Source organism: Anabrus simplex, chromosome 6 (genome assembly GCF_040414725.1).
Source record: "Anabrus simplex isolate iqAnaSimp1 chromosome 6, ASM4041472v1, whole genome shotgun sequence".
Classification (NCBI taxonomy): Eukaryota; Metazoa; Arthropoda; class Insecta; order Orthoptera; family Tettigoniidae; genus Anabrus; species Anabrus simplex.
The window spans coordinates 88,723,001-88,742,206 of NC_090270.1; the positions used below are offsets into that span (position 1 = coordinate 88,723,001).

General features: G+C 42.0%; 1 protein-coding gene across 1 annotated transcript in view; it reads left to right on the forward strand.

Moving 5' to 3' along the window:
• Window positions 1-19,206, forward strand: part of LOC136875870 (sodium channel protein Nach-like) — a 113,712-nt gene that overhangs the window by 84,935 nt on the left and 9,571 nt on the right. Inside the window, exons 10-13 of the mRNA XM_068228232.1 lie at window positions 6,654-6,939; window positions 11,365-11,418; window positions 13,062-13,230; window positions 17,427-17,533. Coding sequence (XP_068084333.1) covers window positions 6,654-6,939; window positions 11,365-11,418; window positions 13,062-13,230; window positions 17,427-17,533 — 616 coding nt within the window. The remainder of the gene's footprint in view (window positions 1-6,653; window positions 6,940-11,364; window positions 11,419-13,061; window positions 13,231-17,426; window positions 17,534-19,206) is intronic.

Sequence of the window (19,206 nt, forward strand, 5' to 3'; positions counted from 1 at the left end):
CAGAGTCTTGGATAAGAAGTACAAGATGAAAATAAGAAAGTCCAAAACAAATGTAATGGAGTGCAGTCGAACGACATTAAGTGATGCTGGTAATATCAGATTAGTAAATGAAGTCTTAAAGGAATTAAATGAATTTCGTTACTTGGGTAGTAAAATAACTAACGATGGCAGAAGTAAGGAGGCTATAAAATGCAGACTAGCACAAGCAAGGAAGACCTTTCTTAAAGAAACTAAATTTGCTCACTTCGAACATCGATATAAGAATCAGGAATTTGTTTTTGAAGACTTTCGTCTCGAGCGTGGCGTTGTATGGAAATGAAAGACGGACGATAACCAGCTCAGAAAGAAAGATAATAGCTTTCGAAATGTGGTGTTACAGAAGAATGTTGAAGTTGAGATGGATAGATCGAATCACGAATGAAGAGATACTGAATCGAATTGGCGAGAGGAGATCGATTTGGCTAAATTTGACGAGAAGAAGAGATAGGACACATCTTAAGACACCTGGGACTTCTTCAGTTGGTTTTTGAGGGAAGTATAGGCGGCAAGAACGGTAGGAGTAGACCAAGGAATGAATATGACAAGCTCATTAGAGCAGATGTAAGATGCAGCAGTTAGTCCTATACCGTATAGAAAGGGAAAGTTTAGCACAGTATAGGGTGGCATGGAGGGCTGCATCAAACCAGTCTATGGATTAAAGACTTAAACAAACAATAACGGTCACTTACGACGGACGGTCTACTCTTGATGAACAAAACGCATTTTTAATAATTTCGACTGAAAACCGAAAACAACAATTCACTAGTACGCCAACGTGAAGAAAAACTTCGAAAAAGTGGGCCTACGACAAGAAGACGCACACAAACGAGACCTTCCAGAACAAGCATCGTGACTTTTGGGGCTTTCGGAGATGAAAAGTGGTCGGATGAACGCCGTGCTCGATGAAAACCTACAGGATGGATAGAAAATAGAACAAACGCCAGAATATATCATTAAATTTATCGTGGTCGCTACTTGACCGATTAGCGAATAATAAAATAAGAATTATATTATAAATACTAGCAAGGTACCCGTGCTTCGCTACGGTATTATAGTGAAATTTATAATTGAATGCTTAACGTTTTATATATAATCCGACGAAATTCGCTATCTGACTCGTTTTCTGAGAGAATCCCCCAAAATTCGCGATCTGACTCGTTCTCTGAGAGATTACGGCAAACATCTTTCCATTTTTCAATCTTTCTTTCCAGCAATCGATTTCGTACTTCCCGGCCTAGGTCCAATTATTCCACCCGATCAGTTGGGTCCCTAAATCTTTGCCATCTTTTCCTATAAGCATTTTTAATATGGATCAAATCTGTGAGGAGATCCGGCGTGGTGTCGTCTTGGGTGCCTTGGCGGTACTAAACCCGCGGCCGGACTGTATTCGTAGTCATTACCCGGCCAGGACCCGTTTCCAGCGCGGTCCGCACAATTTGACGACGGTCCAGAAAAATATTGTTATTATTATGATTGTTATTATTATTATTATTATTATTATTGTTGTTATTGTTGTTGTTGTTGTTGATAATGTTCAGAACCCCACAGCAAGATGCAAGACCGCTACTTGGCGGTAAATTACAGTACATATGCTGCCATTGTCGTTGCTGACTATGTTACCAGCACCATTGTCACGCGTATGAAATTGCGCGGGATTTCGTGCGATACGAATGATATACTTCCGTGCATTATTGACCTTTTTAAAAGAGGTGAACAATTGCACCGTAAATACCATTCCTATCGTTTATTTCAAATGTGTTTAAATTTTTATTTATATGCCAGGAGAATCTACTGTAATCTAGGAACGTTCTCCAAAGGAAAAGATGGCTCTTGAAAACGAACCCAGGAAAGATTAAAAATGTTCGGTTTATGATCAGAATAAGTAGGCCTACACTGAAAATCCACAGCCTGTTTCCAGTCATTCGACCTCGTCAGGAATGGAATGAATGAAGCCCCCATCTAGCGGCGAAGATAGGAATTGTGTCGGCTACCGAAGCCTGTCGCACTCCTCTGGGGCAATGATTAATGAATGAAAAATGAAATGAAATTATATTGGAGAGTGTTGCTGGAATGAATGATGACAGGGAAAACCGGAGTACCCGGAGAAAAACCTGTCCCGCCTCCGCTTTGTCCAGCACAAATCGCACATGGAGAGACCGGGATTTGAGTCACGGAACCCAGCGGCGAGAGGCTGGCGCGCTGCCGCCTGAGCCGCAGAGGCTCCTATTAAGTACATTATGAACAGTAAAATCAATTGGTCTCAACTCCTTTTTCACCCACCGCCGTTAAGTTGATTTACGCCCCCCCTCCCTCCCAAAAAAGGAAGGCGTGTTTTTTTTTAATGTTTAAAGCAGATTCCAAATACCAAATTTCACACTAACATCCTCAGTTTTTGAGATATCAGCATCCTAATTAAAAGAATTCAACCCCATTTACAGTCACTTTTACCCCCAAGTGGTTTCACCGAAAACAAACAATACACGTTTATTTTTAATAGAGATAAAAACATACTATTTTTCACTTCTGTAACATGTTAAGTTTTTGAGATATATTGTAGAAATTCCCATTTTAAACTTTCACCCCATTTTTAGTTCCCCTTAAATGGATTTTGCAAAAACAAATCACCTATTGTTCTTTACTTTTACAGGAGATTCCAAATACCAATTTTTACGTCTGTAATATTGTACGTTTCTGAGATATACTCTAGATATAGTCTTTCTGAAATTCACCCCAATTTGTCACTCCTGTTTAACCCCATTAATTGGATTTTCCAAAAACAAAAAAATACGTGTTTCTTTATTTTTAAAGGAGATTCTAAACATCAATTTTTACATCTGTAAACTTTTAAAGTTTTGAGATATAGTACACTCATTTTAAAAATTCACCCCCTTTTCACCCCCGCATAATTGGATTTTCCAAAAACAAAAAATGCATGTTTCTTTATTTTTAAAGAAGATCCCAAATACCAATTTTCAGGGCTGTAATATCTTCAGTTTCTGAGATATAAGTATCCTCATTAAAGGCATTCAGCAATTTTTCACCATTTTTCACCCCTCCTATTGTGATTTTCAGACAACAAAAAGTACGTGTTCATTTATTTTTAAAGGAGATTCTAAATATCCATTTTTACATCTGTAAACTTTTAAAGTTTTGAGATATAGATACACTCATTTTAAAAATTCATCCCCTTTTCACCCCCGATTAATTGGATTTAAAAAAAAAACATATCAAAAAAGGCTTTCACGGCCGCAGATCTTATAATCACGGAATAGAGAATAGTTGTATCTCCAATGGGCGAGCATTTTTTAAACGGAGAATTCATTTCACCTTTAGCAGGTTAGCAAACTTGATTTGCTAACACGGCGGGGCCACACAGTTTGGTCTGCCACTGCTAAGCAGAGTCCTGGAGGGGCGTGCCATTCCAGCTGATGAGTCCAAATGGCACGTCTGGACGAAACTCTTCATAATGCACACGGCCTAACCACCCAAAAGCTGGTTCTATTCCCGTGATTATAAAAAAAAAAAAATGTTTATTTTTAAAGGAGATCCAAAATACCAATTTTCAGGTCTGTAATATCTTCAGTTTCTGAGATATAAGTATCCTCATTAAAGGCATTCAACCCCTTTTTCACCCCTCCTATTGAGGTTTTCCGAAAACAAAAAAATATGTGCTTCTTTATTTTTAAAGAAGATTCTAAATACCAATTTTTACATCAGTAAACTTTCAGAGTTTTGAGATATTGATACACTCATTTTAAAATTCCACCTACCTTTTCACCCCCTTAGCGACGGAATATCCAAAAATCTTCTCTTAGCGAGCACTTACATGTTAATATGAATGTATCCCCAAAATTTCATTTCTTTATGTCCAGTAGTTTTGGCTCGGCGATGATGAATCAGTCAGGCAGGACAAGTTATTTTATATACACTGACTGACAGAGCAAATGCAACACCAAGAAGGAGTGGTCAGAACTTTATGCCAATTGCAGGGTAGACTGACGTCACTGAGGTATGCTCATGATGTGAAATGCGCCGCTGTGCTGCGCACGTAGCGAACGATAAATGGGACACGGCGTTGGCGAATGGACCACTTCGTACCGTGATTTCTCAGCTGACAGTCATTGTAGAACGTGTTGTCGTGTGCCACAGGACACGTGTATAGCTAAGAATGCCAGGCCGCCGTCAACGGAGGCATTTCCAGCAGACAGACGACTTTACGAGGGGTATGGTGATCGGGCTGAGAAGGGCAGGTTGGTCGCTTCGTCAAATCGCAGCCGATACCCATAGGGATGTGTCCACGGTGCAGCGCCTGTGGCGAAGATGGTTGGCGCAGGGACATGTGGCACGTGCGAGGGGTCCAGGCGCAGCCCGAGTGACGTCAGCACGCGAGGATCGGCGCATCCGCCGCCAAGCGGTGGCAGTCCCGCACGCCACGTCAACCGCCATTCTTCAGCATGTACAAGACACCCTGGCTGTTCCAATATCGACCAGAACAATTTCCCGTCGATTGGTTGAAGGAGGCCTGCACTCCCGGCGTCCGCTCAGAAGACTACCATTGACTCCACAGCATAGACGTGCACGCCTGGCATGGTGCCGGGCTAGAGCGACTTGGATGAGGGAATGGCGGAACGTCGTGTTCTCCGATGAGTCACGCTTCTGTTCTGTCAGTGATAGTCACCGCAGACGAGTGTGGCGTCGGCGTGGAGAAAGGTCAAATCCGGCAGTAAGTGTGGAGCGCCCTACCGCTAGACAACGCGGCATCATGGTTTGGGGCGCTATTGCGTATGATTCCACGTCACCTCTAGTGCGTATTCAAGGCACGTTAAATGCCCATCGCTACGTGCAGCATGTGCTGCGGCCGGTGGCACTCCCGTACCTTCAGGGGCTGCCCAATGCTCTGTTTCAGCAGGATAATGCCCGCCCACACACTGCTCGCATCTCCCAACAGGCTCTACGAGGTGTACAGATGCTTCCGTGGCCAGCGTACTCTCCGGATCTCTCACCAATCGAACACGTGTGGGATCTCATTGGACGCCGTTTGCAAACTCTGCCCCAGCCTCGTACGGACGACCAACTGTGGCAAATGGTTGACAGAGAATGGAGAACCATCCCTCAGGACACCATCCGCACTCTTATTGACTCTGTACCTCGACGTGTTTCTGCGTGCATCGCCACTCGCGGTGGTCCTATATCCTACTGAGTCGATGCCGTGCGCATTGTGTAACCTGCATATCGGTTTGAAATAAACATCAATTATTCTTCCGTGCCGACTCTGTTTTTTCCCCAACTTTCATCCCTTTCGAACCACTCCTCCTTGGTGTTGCATTGTCACTGTCAGTCAGTGTATATAGATTATTCATTTTAGTTCCTACCAAGTAATTTTACCGCTTTCGGAGACGCCGAGGTGTCGGAATAGTTTGACACAGGTTTTCTTTTATCTGCCGATAAATCTACCGGCACGACGCTGGTAAATTTGAACACCTTCAAACACCACCAGAATAAGCTGGAACGAACCCGCCAGCTTCTATTCAGAAAGTCTAAGTTGCAAAAGAAGTTACTTAACAGTTCGAATCTTCGTCATTCTGCGTCATGAAAACTTGACACAATAGCAAGAAAATTACTGAAAGCTACAATTGCGTTTTTTCTCAAGATACGGTTTCCTTAATAGTAACAGTCAGTAATTTGTCACTGTTCGGGCAAAAGATTATATCTCAAAATGCTCTTCATATCCATGCCCCTGTGGGTGGGGGCGGGAGAACAACACCCACGGTATCGCTTAAATTTATTATTCTGTACAACTGACCACGATGTATTCACAAAGACAGCTAACACCCAACTTAGTGCGCGAGTCAGCACAGCGCCTTCTTGTAACAGAGTATGCGTGTGACGTCACATATTTAGCACAAATTTTGTCTTATTTTGGAGCCCTATTTCATGAAAAGTACGTTTCAGATTTTTTGCATCAAGTAGCCTCCTCTCTTATATGTCAATTGAGATATTAAACATAATCGTAACGGGCGAGTTGGCCTGCGATCAGGGGCACGCGGCTGTGGAGCTTGCATCCGGGAGATAGTGGGTTCGAATCCCACTGTCGGCAGCCCTGAAGATGGTTTTCCGTGGTTTCCCATCTTCACACGAGGCAAATGCTGGGGCTGTACCTTAATTAAGGCCACGGCCGCTTCCTTCCAACTCCTAGGCCTTTCATATCCCATCGTCACTATAAGACCTATCTGTGTCGGTGCGACGTAAAGCAAGTAGCAAAAAACATAATCGTAAGTTATATAGGCCTACTCTCGGCGGATTACGCGTTCTACCCAAACACTAAAAGCATCTTAAAATTTTTCTTTCCATGTTCCCGTTTTCGAGGAACGTAAGTATATGTTAAAATACAAAAGAACTACGAAATCTCAAAAATTAAAATCCAACTTCCGGCCCCTTTCCGCAAAACGGGTCATCATGATAAACAGGGGATCATCGGAATTTGACTTACTGTTCAAACGGTTCATAGAACATTTTTCAGATTGCTCTTTGCCATATTAAACTGTTTAACTTCAATGCAATGAAGTACACCGCGGTACCAAGGATTCACCCTTTATTCTGCTGTTACTTTCCAGGTGTTGGTGTTTAACCCCCGGGACTACCCTGACACTCCCAGTGGAGGTCTCATCGAGAAGTTGGTCCCTCTCCGCAATGAAGTGTTCTTCAGACTGGAAGCGACTACAGTATTCAGTACAGAGGGAGTCAGAGGGTTCAGTAGATCTAAGAGAAACTGCCTGTTCAAAAGCGAGCTGTCGGAGCTGTTCGCCGGGTACTACAGCTACAGCGAGTGTGTCATGAACTGTAGGATCCGCAGTATAAAGTTCCTGTGCCAGTGTGTTCCCTTCTACTTTCCCACTCGAGGTAAGCTTCAGTAACGGAAGTCATGATTGTCATTTTGAACTTCTACAATTTACCACTTACCAAAACCAAATTTGAAAAAAGAAGCATATACGAATTAGATATAGCCCCACACAAAAGTTTTATTTGATTAGTTAATTGGTTGCAAAGTTTTTCTTTTTTTTCTTAATCTGCTTACCCTCCAGGGTTGGTTTTTCCCTCGGACTCAGCGAGGGATCCCACCTCTACCACCTCTAGGGCAGAGTCCTGGAGCGTGAGACATTGGGTCGGGGGATACAAATGGGAGGATGACCAGTACCTCGCCCAGGCGGCCTCACCTGCTATGTTGAACAGGGGCCTTGCGGGGGGATGGGAAGATAGGAAGAGATAGACAAGGAAGAGGGAAGGAAGCGGCCGTGGCCTTAAGTTAGGTACCATCCCGGCATTTACCTGGAGAAGTGGGAATCCACGGAAAACCACTTCGAGGATGGCTGAGGTGGGAATCGAACCCACCTCTACTCCGTTGACCTCCCGAGGCTTAGTGGACCCCGTTCCAGTCCTCGTACCACTTTTAAAATTTCGTGGCAGAGCCTGGAATTGAACCTGGGCCTCCGGGTGTGGCAGCTAATCACACTAACCACTACACCATAGCGGCGGACATATAACATTTTTTCTAAACAATTTTCACTGTCCTTCGACCATTCAGCCGTATCTGGATCTTAACATTTTCAAACGAACTTGCTCGAGACAGTGCAACATACAGTTGATCGTAGCTGAATACTGGTTCGGATAAGTAGACACCCACTTTTTCAAGAGTTTGTCCCTGCGCTTTATTACTGGTCATACAGATGGCTAGTCGACTTGATACATTCCCGTCTGTTTGTACGTTAACCATTTTCTCTTAACAGCATGTGAGTTCTGTCATCCTTTTTGGTATATTTAAAAGCTGGGAGGGTCTAAAGAATCAAAGAGTATTTATCAGGGACTAATAGTATCAAATTGTGACCATAGGAAATGTATACTCTCTGCTTTGACCGGTAGTAATTAATCATGGCTGCATGCAATGACATTACTAAGGATGAAAATCACATGTATCACAATATTAATGAAAGTGTTAATCGCTTAGCGACCTGCTAAGTACAGGATGTATTGCGGGTTAGGCTAATCCTTCGCCTGCAATTATTGGAGTGGTCATTTAGTGACATGATTTTAGTATTACTCATCATTGGCTAAACTTGGAGACCTACCAATGTTTCATAATTCACCGCTAGGTAATTCCGGAGAAAATAACTTAAAAATGAAGCAAATAGGCGTAGTAGAAGGGGACGGACAGATTGGCCAAAGCTGGTTTATATGTTGAATTTCGCACAGTTTTCATTTCTTTGGGCTGTAATTTGGCAGACGTGTCAAAAATACTCACATATTTAAGAACAACTCGGGTTTTTTAGTCAGCTAGGCCTATAAACTAATAGAAGTATCATTTTTTTCAGTTTTCATTATTCATTCAATTTGAAAAAATCCAGCTTCGTTCTATTTTAAGAGCAGAAATATGAAGGTAAAAGTCAACTGATAAAAAAATTCAGAACTAATTTTAATTCCTGTACACATTCAAACATTCCTTGAAATTTTCAGGCGAATCTGATAAGAACTCTGCCGCATGGAGCATTTTATGAATGGCAAAGAGCTGAAAATATTTTAACGACCGGGCGAGTTGGCCGTGCGGTTAGGGTCGCGCAGCTGTGAGCTTGAATCCGGGAGATAATGGTTTCGAACCCCACTGTCGGCAGCCCTGAAGATGGTTTCCGTGGTTTCCCATTTTTACACCAGGTAAATGCTGCTGGGGCTGTACCTTAATTAAGGCCACGGCCACTTACTTCCCATTCCTAGACCTTTCCTGTCCCATCGTCGCCATAAGACCTATCTGTGTCGGTGCGGCGACGTAAAGCAAAAAAAAAAAAAAAAAGTTTCAACGTAGTAAAACGCAATGGAAAGTTTTGATAAGCATATTTGCTTTAAAACTGCTCTGGACTGTATATTACTCCCTTAGATGTCTTTCTCCTCTTATGCACAGCCTAGGCCTCTACAAGGTAAATATATTCCCGCGGCATTATTCAAATGGTAGACCGAAAGGTTTTTGAAGCTAATGATGTCTGGCAGCTTGGAGAAAGTACCGTAGACTTGCTCTGCCTTAAATTCGGTATTTAAAGGTTTAAAAACGGCGTAGGGTAAAAACTGATCACGGTATTTGAAAGAGGAATATTAGGAGATATTTTAATATCGAAATTGAAAATTGGATTTTTGTTCAAAAATCTCAACATTTCAATCACGTTTCTCCTTAAGCAATGAGAAGTATAAAGTATGTTACAACCCATTCCAGAAGGAAAACGAACGAATATACTAGACAATCTCGAAATTTGAACTTTTATCCATTTGATTTCACCTCCAGAGCAACTAACAAGCAAAAAATTCACTGTGCACTTTTTTTAACAATGCTTTCATTCCCCACCCTGAAGGGGTGGGGCGGGCCACCTAGAGGGTAACGCCCTCTCTCTGGCCAAGAGATGCGGGCAGGTTCGGGAGATGTGACGGAAGAAGGAGGTGGGTAAAGGATGTGAATATGTAGGAGATGGGAGGGGAATTGTGCCTATGCCTAGGTGTCGGATTTCGTTGGGGGAGTTTATTAGCATAGATGGTTACAAAGTAGTACAATAGATTTTACACAGATTTAAAAGTACGTAGTAGGATGATATAAAGGCTGTTGGACGAAGGTGGGGTTAGTGCTAGAGGTAAGGGAAAGGGTTAAGATGTGAAAGATACAGGAGAAGTTATGCAGGGAAGTGAGTAAGTTGTGGAGAGGGTTTGTTGGGTGTGGTCTGTGCACTTTCAATAATTACGTAAAATATCTGGTTATTGACTGTAGTTCTAATGGAAGTTAGAAGTGTCCTTATGGTTTCTTCCCTCCGGCGAACACAATAATAATTCTTGCAGATTTTCATACGTAATTGTCACATTTAAACACTCTTATATGTCGCCAACTTAGGCCGCGATCGAATCCATTATCTCGGAACAAGAAGAGGACAATGACTAACAGACTTAACCACTGAGAACGCCCACAACATTTGATTAATGTTGCTTTGGCTTTAACGCTGGACAATGATCTGTAGAACCTGTTACACTCATTCTAATATACGCACCAGGGGATTATATGGGCATTTCAAGTTCCATGTTCTTTTTTTTACACATCGCTATGCCCAACTGAGGAGCACGCTTGAAATTATTTTGCTGGTGATTTTACTTTCTTCTCCTCCTCCTAAAATCTCTTCGTCCTCTCACTGAAATCCTCCTTACGTTCTTCTGTCCAGGTTTTATTAGTCATAGTTTTTGGCTGCGCGAAACGATGATTATCAATCAGTATTCTGAGAGCAGATCAGTTCTTCACAGTTTCCTGGTTGATGTTGATTTCCTGAAGATCTGATTCATTTTCATTTAGCCAGTTGTTCTTCACTTTCAGTGCGAGGGCAAGATTTAGAATTCTTTTGGCCGGTCTATCATTGATCATTCTGAGAATGTGACCATAGAATTTCAGCCTCCTTTGGCTGATAGTGTCTGAGATTTTTTCAGTATGTATTAATAGTATTTTAAAATCTGTTTTAAAGTCGCACCGAAAGTTACAGGTAGGTTTTATGGAGACGATAGGATAGAAAACGACTAGGAGTGGGAACGAAGCGGCCGTAGGCTTAATGAAGGTTCAACCCCAGCATTTGCCTGGTGTAAAAATGGGAAACCACGGAAAACCATCTTCAGGGCTGCCGACAGTGGGGTTTGAACCCACTATCTCCCGAATGAAAGCTCACAGCTGCGCGCCCCTAGCCGCACAGCCAACTCACTCGGTATTATTATTATTATTATTATTATTATTATTATTATTATTATTATTATTATCAGCCCCCGTGGTGTGGGGACAAGGCGCCTGCTTCTTACCCAAAAGTTCCAGACTCGATTCCGTGGCAAATCAGGGATTTTTACCTGGACCTTAGGGCTCGTTCCAGGTCTACTCAGCCGGTTATAATTGAGGGGATCGGATAGTGGCCCCGGTCTAGAAATCCAACAATAACGGCTGAGAGGATTCGACGTGCCGACCACGTGACATCTCATACTGTGCAGTTCTTCGGGCTGAGCAGCGGTCTCTTAGTAGGCAAAAGACCTTTCGGGGCCGATAAAGCCAGGGATTTTTAAAAGTTATTATTACTGATAGAACATCATTTCTGTCTGATTTTTATATCTTTACTCACTGCATATAATTCTTTTGTGATAATTGCTAACGGAACCTTCAAATGACCTTTGTAATTCCCTGAATCTATCCCTGCACATGAAATTACGTACATTTCTAAATTTTAGTTATCATGAAGTATATTCTGTTCGGGTGATTGTTGGATATTTCTTGTTTAGGTAAAACGCGGGAGTGCCACATGATGGATATCGACTGCTTATCTCGATACAGAGGTAAGTATACTATTAGTTGTGTTAGATGCTACTTTCGTATAGGAATAAGTCTTTACTATTTTCATTCAGAGTGGGGCGTGGAAGAACGTTTGTTATGATAGAGAACTGAAGGCGAGTGTTAGTCTTACGTGCCAAAGTGGATTATTTCAGCTATCATCCTAGCGCGTTCCCCGCAACAGTATAAGGTCCACTTGTCTGGTCACCGTTCGCCAATTCCTTCTTTCGAGGAAACCTTCAGCTTTGAGGTCAGTCACTCCCAAATCCTCCCTGATTTTATCTAGCCACCGTTCCTTCGGGCGATCACAAAGTCCCGTTTATTAATAGGCACACCCACTATATTTATGGCTTTATATTCTCTGACATATGTATTTTGTACGTAACATAATGATTGAATAAATTGTGTTCCTGCTCGCTATTCTATTAATGAAATTGAAAGAACATTTTTCGATACCTTTAATTGTTTTTGGAAGTTCTTAGATATTAAGTTTTAGCTTCTTATACCTATAGGCTATGGCGAAAGAAGGAAGAGTTGAGTTAAACTCCTCTTTGTCAAGACAAAACCGGAATGAGAAACGCTAGAAGAAAATCGATTTTTCTCACAAGAATTTATTTTAAAAAGTAATAATTCCTAATCTCGTACGAGGGCGAATCAAAAAGTAAGTTACACTTGCAAGTAATGCCATTTATGAAAACCACCTATACATAGGCAACACGGCTATGATGACATACAATACAAGTTCACTTTTCCACATAGTCCCCAAGAGACTGTAAACATATCTCGGGACTGCCACCCAACTTTTCGATTCCGGATGCGTAGAAATCACCTGCAGTGCTATGTAACCACCTGGAGACAGCTGCTTTCACCTCCTCATCGTTTTGGTATCGTCGTCCACTGAGATCCTTTTTCAGCTTACCGAACACATGATAGTCGCATGGCGCTAATTCTGGACTGTATGGAGGATGTTGCAATTCCCATTTGAATCGCAGCAGCAGTTCGGACGTTTGGCAGGCCGTGTGAGGTGTTGCGCTATCGTGCAATTTTCCATGGGATTATCAAGTGTTCAGTAAGCTGAAAAAGGATGAGGAGGCGAAAGTAGCTGTCTCCAGGTTGATTGACCGTTCCGAGAAATGTTTACAGCCTCTTGGGGACATGTGGAAGGTAAGGTAAGATAAGGTAAGGGTTATTCTGTCCGAAGGCAGATCCAGACTTCCGCAGAGGTGTTCCTGAGCCGAAGTTTACGTACGGTAGGGTGGCCAGTTCCTTTCCGCTCCTCCATTCCCTTACCCCCACCCCCCCATCCACCAACAGCGCGTGGCAACCCATCCAACTCCTGACCACGCCCAATGTTGCTTAACTTCGGAGATCTCACGGGATCCGGTGTTTCAACACGGCTACGGCCGGAAAAGTGAACTTATATGCTGTCATAGCCGTGTTGCCTATGTGTAGGTGGTTGCATAAACAGCCATAACTTAAAAATGTAACTTACTTTTTGATTCGCCCTCGTACAAATTTTAAAATGAACTCGTACCAAGATTCCGGCGGGTAGAATGACTGAACCAGAAACTTAAATGTGAATATTTTTCCCTACCTCCACTTGGAAAGTGCTGTTAAAATATTTAATACATATGTACATCTATTGCAGAGAAGTGGTCAACATTACGACCCACAGAGGACATCCCTGGTCTTGAAATGGAACGAGAAGAGTCCATTGAATGCAGAGAGTGCCTTCCTTCGTGCTCAGACACCGCTTACCATGTACAGACTACCTCAGCGCCTCTTATGATACCGCCCTACCAGAGGTCCATGTTGCTGTGAGTTTTACTGTCTCTGCCCGTTCTTTATACCACATTCGAGAGTACAGATGACTTTCTACAAATAGCCTAGTATTCTACAGATCTAGTATGTTAAAAACTCTATAAATAAAGTCTTGTTGCAAGTGGCTTCACGTCGCACCGACACAGATAGGTCTTATGGCGACGATGGGATAGGAAAGGCCTAGGAGTTGGAAGAATGCGGCCGTGGCCTTATTTAAGGCATTTGCCTGCTGTGAAAATGGGAAAGCACGGAAAACCATTCTTCAAGGCTGCCGAAAGTGGGATTCGAACCCACTATCTCCCGGACGCAAGCTCACAGCCGCGCACCTCTAACCGCACGGCCAACTCGCCCGGTATAAATAAAGTTTACATTTCACCTGTACATTATGAAAATGGTAATTCAGCCCGACTAAAATAAACCTTTCTATATCACATAAATACTTAAGAGACTTCCGGTTCAATGTCTGCCTGTCTGTCTGTTTCTTCGAGTATGACATGGAAACGGCGAGCATACTTCTATGAAACTCGACATATATTTTATAATTACCTTTACTTAGATGCTGGGTTAATTCGCACGACGATTTATTTATTTTTTATTTTTATTTATTTATTTATTTATTAGTGCCTTTTCAGTGGCAAAGTTACGGCTCGAGGCCCTCTCCTCCACTTAACCACACACTAATTAAAAAAATAAAACGCCAAGATAATTAATATAATTAAAACTACATAAATTAATAGAATTTAAAAATGAATTTAAATAAATTACTAACTAAATTGATGTGTCGGTGCGACGTAAAGCCCCTAGCAAAAAAACTAAATTGATATTAAAACTAATTAATGTTGAACATTCTTAAAACTGGCAAATCCTCAGGCATGCACACATTCATACTTCAACAGTAGTATAAGTGGAGAGTTCTGCGGCGTCCGGAATCCGGTGGCCCTTAGACAAGGCCTGATCCTGTGAGTGACTCCACAGCGCGGTGCGGGCTGCTTGCTAAGAGCGTGCCCTTAACCTTATTTGGCTAAGAGCGTGCTCTTGACCTTACATGACCTTACGCTGGCTACGTGTCCAGGCTTAACATTACAGACCTAGAGTTCGACCCTAGGCTTAAAGGCCTTAACCTCACAGACCTAAGTTTGATGCCAAAAAGTGCAAGATTACCCTATCAGCCAACGTGATTATGGCTAACAGGGCAAGCTTAACTTAACAGGCATGACGTTTCTAGACTTAACCACGCAGACTTCGGGTTCAACCCCAGGCCTTACAGACCTAAGTTCGATGCCGAGGCTAATATCATAGCAGTGTAGGATTAACCTTACACGATGTTAATAGCTAAATGTGCAGACATAGCCTTACGCTGAGCAGGCGTTAACCTAACCGGTTGCTCTTGCCTAAAGTAAAAACTATACTGTTTATTTCTTTCCTTCAATAACACCTCCATATAACTCCCTTAGTCCTAGTGCCTATATCAAATGTTGTTGATATAAAAAATAAAAATATTTTCATTCCGGTAAAGCAAAAAATTTAGCGCTGTTAGGTTAGGTTAGGTTAGGTTAACGCGTGGTCAGTGTAACGTTAGACCTGCACTATTGTGTAGTTAGTCCCCTGGTATCGAACTTGAAGTCTGTTAGGTTAAGCTTCCACTCTTATGCGGTTAGCCCGGGTGTTGAACTTTGAGGTCTGTAAGGTTAAGCCTGGACACGTAGCCAGCTGTCATGTGAGGTTAAGAGCGCAGGGATAGGAAAAGGACAAGAGTTAACCAAGGGATATAGGATAGATGAAAGCGAGAGACCTGGTAAAAGTAAGTGGAAGCAATGCTAGGACTCAGATAAGGGCCCCTCGGTAGTGACATAATGGTGAATAACCTATAAAATTGTATCACTGTCGGTTATGAACTTGCAGTCTTGAGATCCTGAGGCCTACTAATCTTTCTAGGGAGCCCCTGGAACTAATCAGCAATAACATCACACTGAGTGATGTGTGCTCCTTCTCTTCTGTTGCTACTCGCCTCCATTAGATGGCATTACTGCTCCAGCTGTACAAAAAATAATCCCTCATTGACGAGTTTGAAGGCGTCATACAAGTCAGCTGGATGCACTCAGCAAGTGATTTCAGCAATTTATATTGTTTCCTTATGTTGAGTGTTCAGCCCGAACGCTGGTTTAATCCTCAACAGCTGCTGTTGTAGATGGCCTAGGCTTCAGTGAAGAGACATTCTAGGGAAATGACGAGTGAGGTATTTTCCAGTTGCTTTCCTCATCGAGCCAGACGTTGCTATCACTTATCAGGCGGCCAAGCCCAGTGAAATTCATGCACCAACTGACCCTAATAAGTGATTACTTATTTATCGTATGGTTTACAATCTCATCACAATAAAAGTATTTTAAAATTATTTTCACGTCTGAACACATTAAGTCAAAATGTCAGATTGGTATCTCTAATATAATTAACACCGTTTTGAGTAGCCATCAGGAACTCGGCTGAATCTCCTGAAAAGCGTGATAGAGGGCATTCTTGGATAATATGCTGAACAGTTTGTCTTTCAGCACCACAACTACACTCGGGAGATGGAATTTTCTTCCATTTATAAAGGGAGTCTGCACATCTACCACAATTAGTTCTGATTCGGTTTAGAGTACACCAAATTTTTCTGGCGAGCTCAAAACCTGGTGGCTTAGATGTGATGCATGGCATAGCTTGCTGTTCTGGTGTTGCAGAGGTCTTCCATAATTGCTTCCAGCTGTCAATCATGTTGAAATTACTTTCAGCAAGCTTCCTTGCAGTATTCAATAGAGGGTGGCGAGAGCGAAGTATCTTCCTGTTAATAACAGGGAGGTCAAGATGTACAGGAAGAGAAGAATTGTTGCACATATTATTGTACACCTTGCTGAAAGTAATTTCAACATGATTGACAGCTGGAAGCAATTATGGAAGACCTCTGCAACACTAGAACAGCAAGCTATGCCATGCATCACATCTAAGCCACCAGGTTTTGAGCTCGCCAGAAAAATTTGGTGTACTCTAAACCGAATCAGAACTAATTGTGGTAGATATGTAGACTCCCTTTATAAATGGAAGAAAATTCCATCTCCCGAGTGTATTTGTTCTCTTCTCACGGATGGAGGTGGTATGTGACTTAATGATGGCAGCCAGTATGTTGGAGTACATCTGATTGTCCCTGATATTAAACGCATGGTGATATTTTCACACCATTCACAACAGAGACTGGCTGCATAAGGAATGGCATTATCAGCATCGCTCATACATCAGTCGAAGGATGAGACTGAGACTGATCAAGGAAAGTAACAAATTTGTTGTAGTCAATATATCAGAAGACATTGTGCACTGTAAACGGTAAGTCTCGCAAGCAGGGGCAGTCACAGGAGGGTATTCCATAACATAGCGGCAGTGGCCTCGAAAGAGCGGTTGTGACCATTGGAGCGGCAGAGATACGATTAGAGAGGAGCCATATCGTGTATTGTGGTTATTATAGGACGAGGGTAATTAAAGTTTGAAGAGAGTTATTCAATTTACCTGAATTTGGAACTCGATGCAGAAGAGACAATATGTGAAGATTACGACGCTCATGAACACGAACCCATAATGACACCTTATAATATGGTGTAACATAGTATATAGAATTATATGTACAGAGTGACAGAAAATTCCGTTAACATTTGACGAGGCAATATTTGAGGTAGAGAACTAATAATTGACACACATGATTTTCATGACATGGGGTTTTATTGACACCAAAATAAAGTAAATAAAGTTTCATTAACAGTGGCTTTTCTGTTAACGTCTTCATGTCACGATTGCAGGCGGATCAGACACCCTCTCTCACGACACTTCTTTTTATACCGTACACGGGTCTCATGCGACATCACTGACGTGTTGCTGTCCAGCGTCATCTGTTGGCCTGTTTGTGCACTCGTTGTTGGTATCAATAAAACCTTATGTCACGTTAAGCATGTGTGGCAATTTGTACCTGATTTATTGCTGTTCAGCGCTATCTATTGGTCATTTTGTGTACTTTATTTTGGTATCAATAAAACCCCATGTCATGCCAATCATGTGTGTCAGTTATTGCTTCTTTACCTCCAATATTTCGTGAAGTATTGCCTCCTCAAACGTTAACGGACATTTGGGTCACCGTACATAATTATATGTACACTGGTTATTTCTCTTCTAGGGAAGGTGTGACCCTGCAGAACCATAGCGTGTTCCATCTCTTCTTCGGGAGCTTCAACTCTATGCGTCTGAAGCAGGATGTCCTCTATTACTGGTACGACCTTCTGAGTAAGTATCTAATGAATTTCATGTGAGTAAATTAATGTTTATTCGTACAATATTGATTTAACAATAGGCCTGCTGGTCTTAAGGTGGTAAACGCGTTCTCACTTCATCCAAAAGGATGTAGTTTCGATTCCTTTCTACTTCTTTGAGAACGTGGCTCTAGGGCTCACATAGTCTACACCCGAAATAGGTGTGGTAACAAGATAACTGAAACTGCAAAAGAAGAAATTACTTCATTTCCCCTAAGGAATGGTGTTTAAACATAATTTTTATTCTTTTTCACCCTAATCTTTCTCCCAGTACCCTGGGGTCGACACTTTGTATGGATTCAGCCTAGTTTTTACGGCCGGATGCCTTTCCTGTTACTAACTTTGTGTGGAAGGATTTATTCTACGGTATGTTTTAGTGTGATGTCCTGTGTGTAGATTTTACTTTTATATATCGTATGGAAAATTAAAACATGTATACAAAAGTAAAAAGTTACACACAGGACATCCCATTAAAAATATCACAGAATAAATCCCTCCACATAAATTTGGCATCAGGAAACGCATTCGTCCGTAAAAACTGGGCACCTGTGTGCATACGAAGATGTGTTTTGAGGCAAACGCAAGCACCCAGTCACCGAACCAGAGGAATTAAGTATATACAGTAAAAATCCCCGAGCCGGCCGCGAACCGAACTCGGAGCTCTCTGAACTGAAGGTCAGTATCTTGAGCCTGCAGCCAAGGGACCGGACTAACTTTCTTCATCTTATCCCAGCTATTCTGGGGTCGCTGGACGTCACCCAGGCACCTTTTGGTTTTGGCCGAGTGTTCAAGACCGAATGCCCTTCCTGACGCGACGTGCTTTTTGAGATTATAGTCTCAACACAGGATCAACCGGGATTCAAACCTCAGCCTTCCGGATGGGAAGCCAGTAGCTAATCCACTCAGTTAACCGTACACTTAGGTGTTTAAACATGATTCTTAACACATTCAAACTAAGTTTATAGCGATGTTTTTATGCCTCTTCTTTAATTTATATAGGGTATGGATTTTTTTTTGCTAGGGGCTTTACGTCGCACCGACACAGATAGATCTTATGGCGACGATAGGATAGGAAAGGCCTAGGAGTTGGAAGGAAGCGGCCGTGGCCTTAATTAAGGTACAGCACCAGCATTTGCCTGGTGTGAAAATGGGAAACCACAGAAAACCATCTTCAGGGCTTCAGGGTATGGAAATAGCAGCCAGTTGAACAGATAAGTAAAATTGCCAATAAGGCATTTAGTAATACTATATAAAAATTAGTTTTATAAAATTAATTATGTTAATAATGAATTACTTCTCTCAATTATTTAAAGACATTCAACAACAAAACTGCACTAATATTATAAAGAGAGAAAGTTTGTAAGTTTATTTGTATATGTAGGCTGATTTCGCAGACCACTCTACAATCAATTTCAGTAATTCTTTGACATTATAACGCTCATTTATTGCAGATTATATAGGCTGTATATAATTATGCTTGCTTATTAGGGGAGAAGGTTCCCTTTCTGTAAGTAGAAACAGTCGGAATAATTATGCGTCAGGGATATTTATAAATGGACACACCGTTAGAAGTGTTAGTCCTATTGAAATATGGATCTCATTAAGTGCATTTAGAATGCAGTGTTACACAAAAGAAGTTAATAAGAA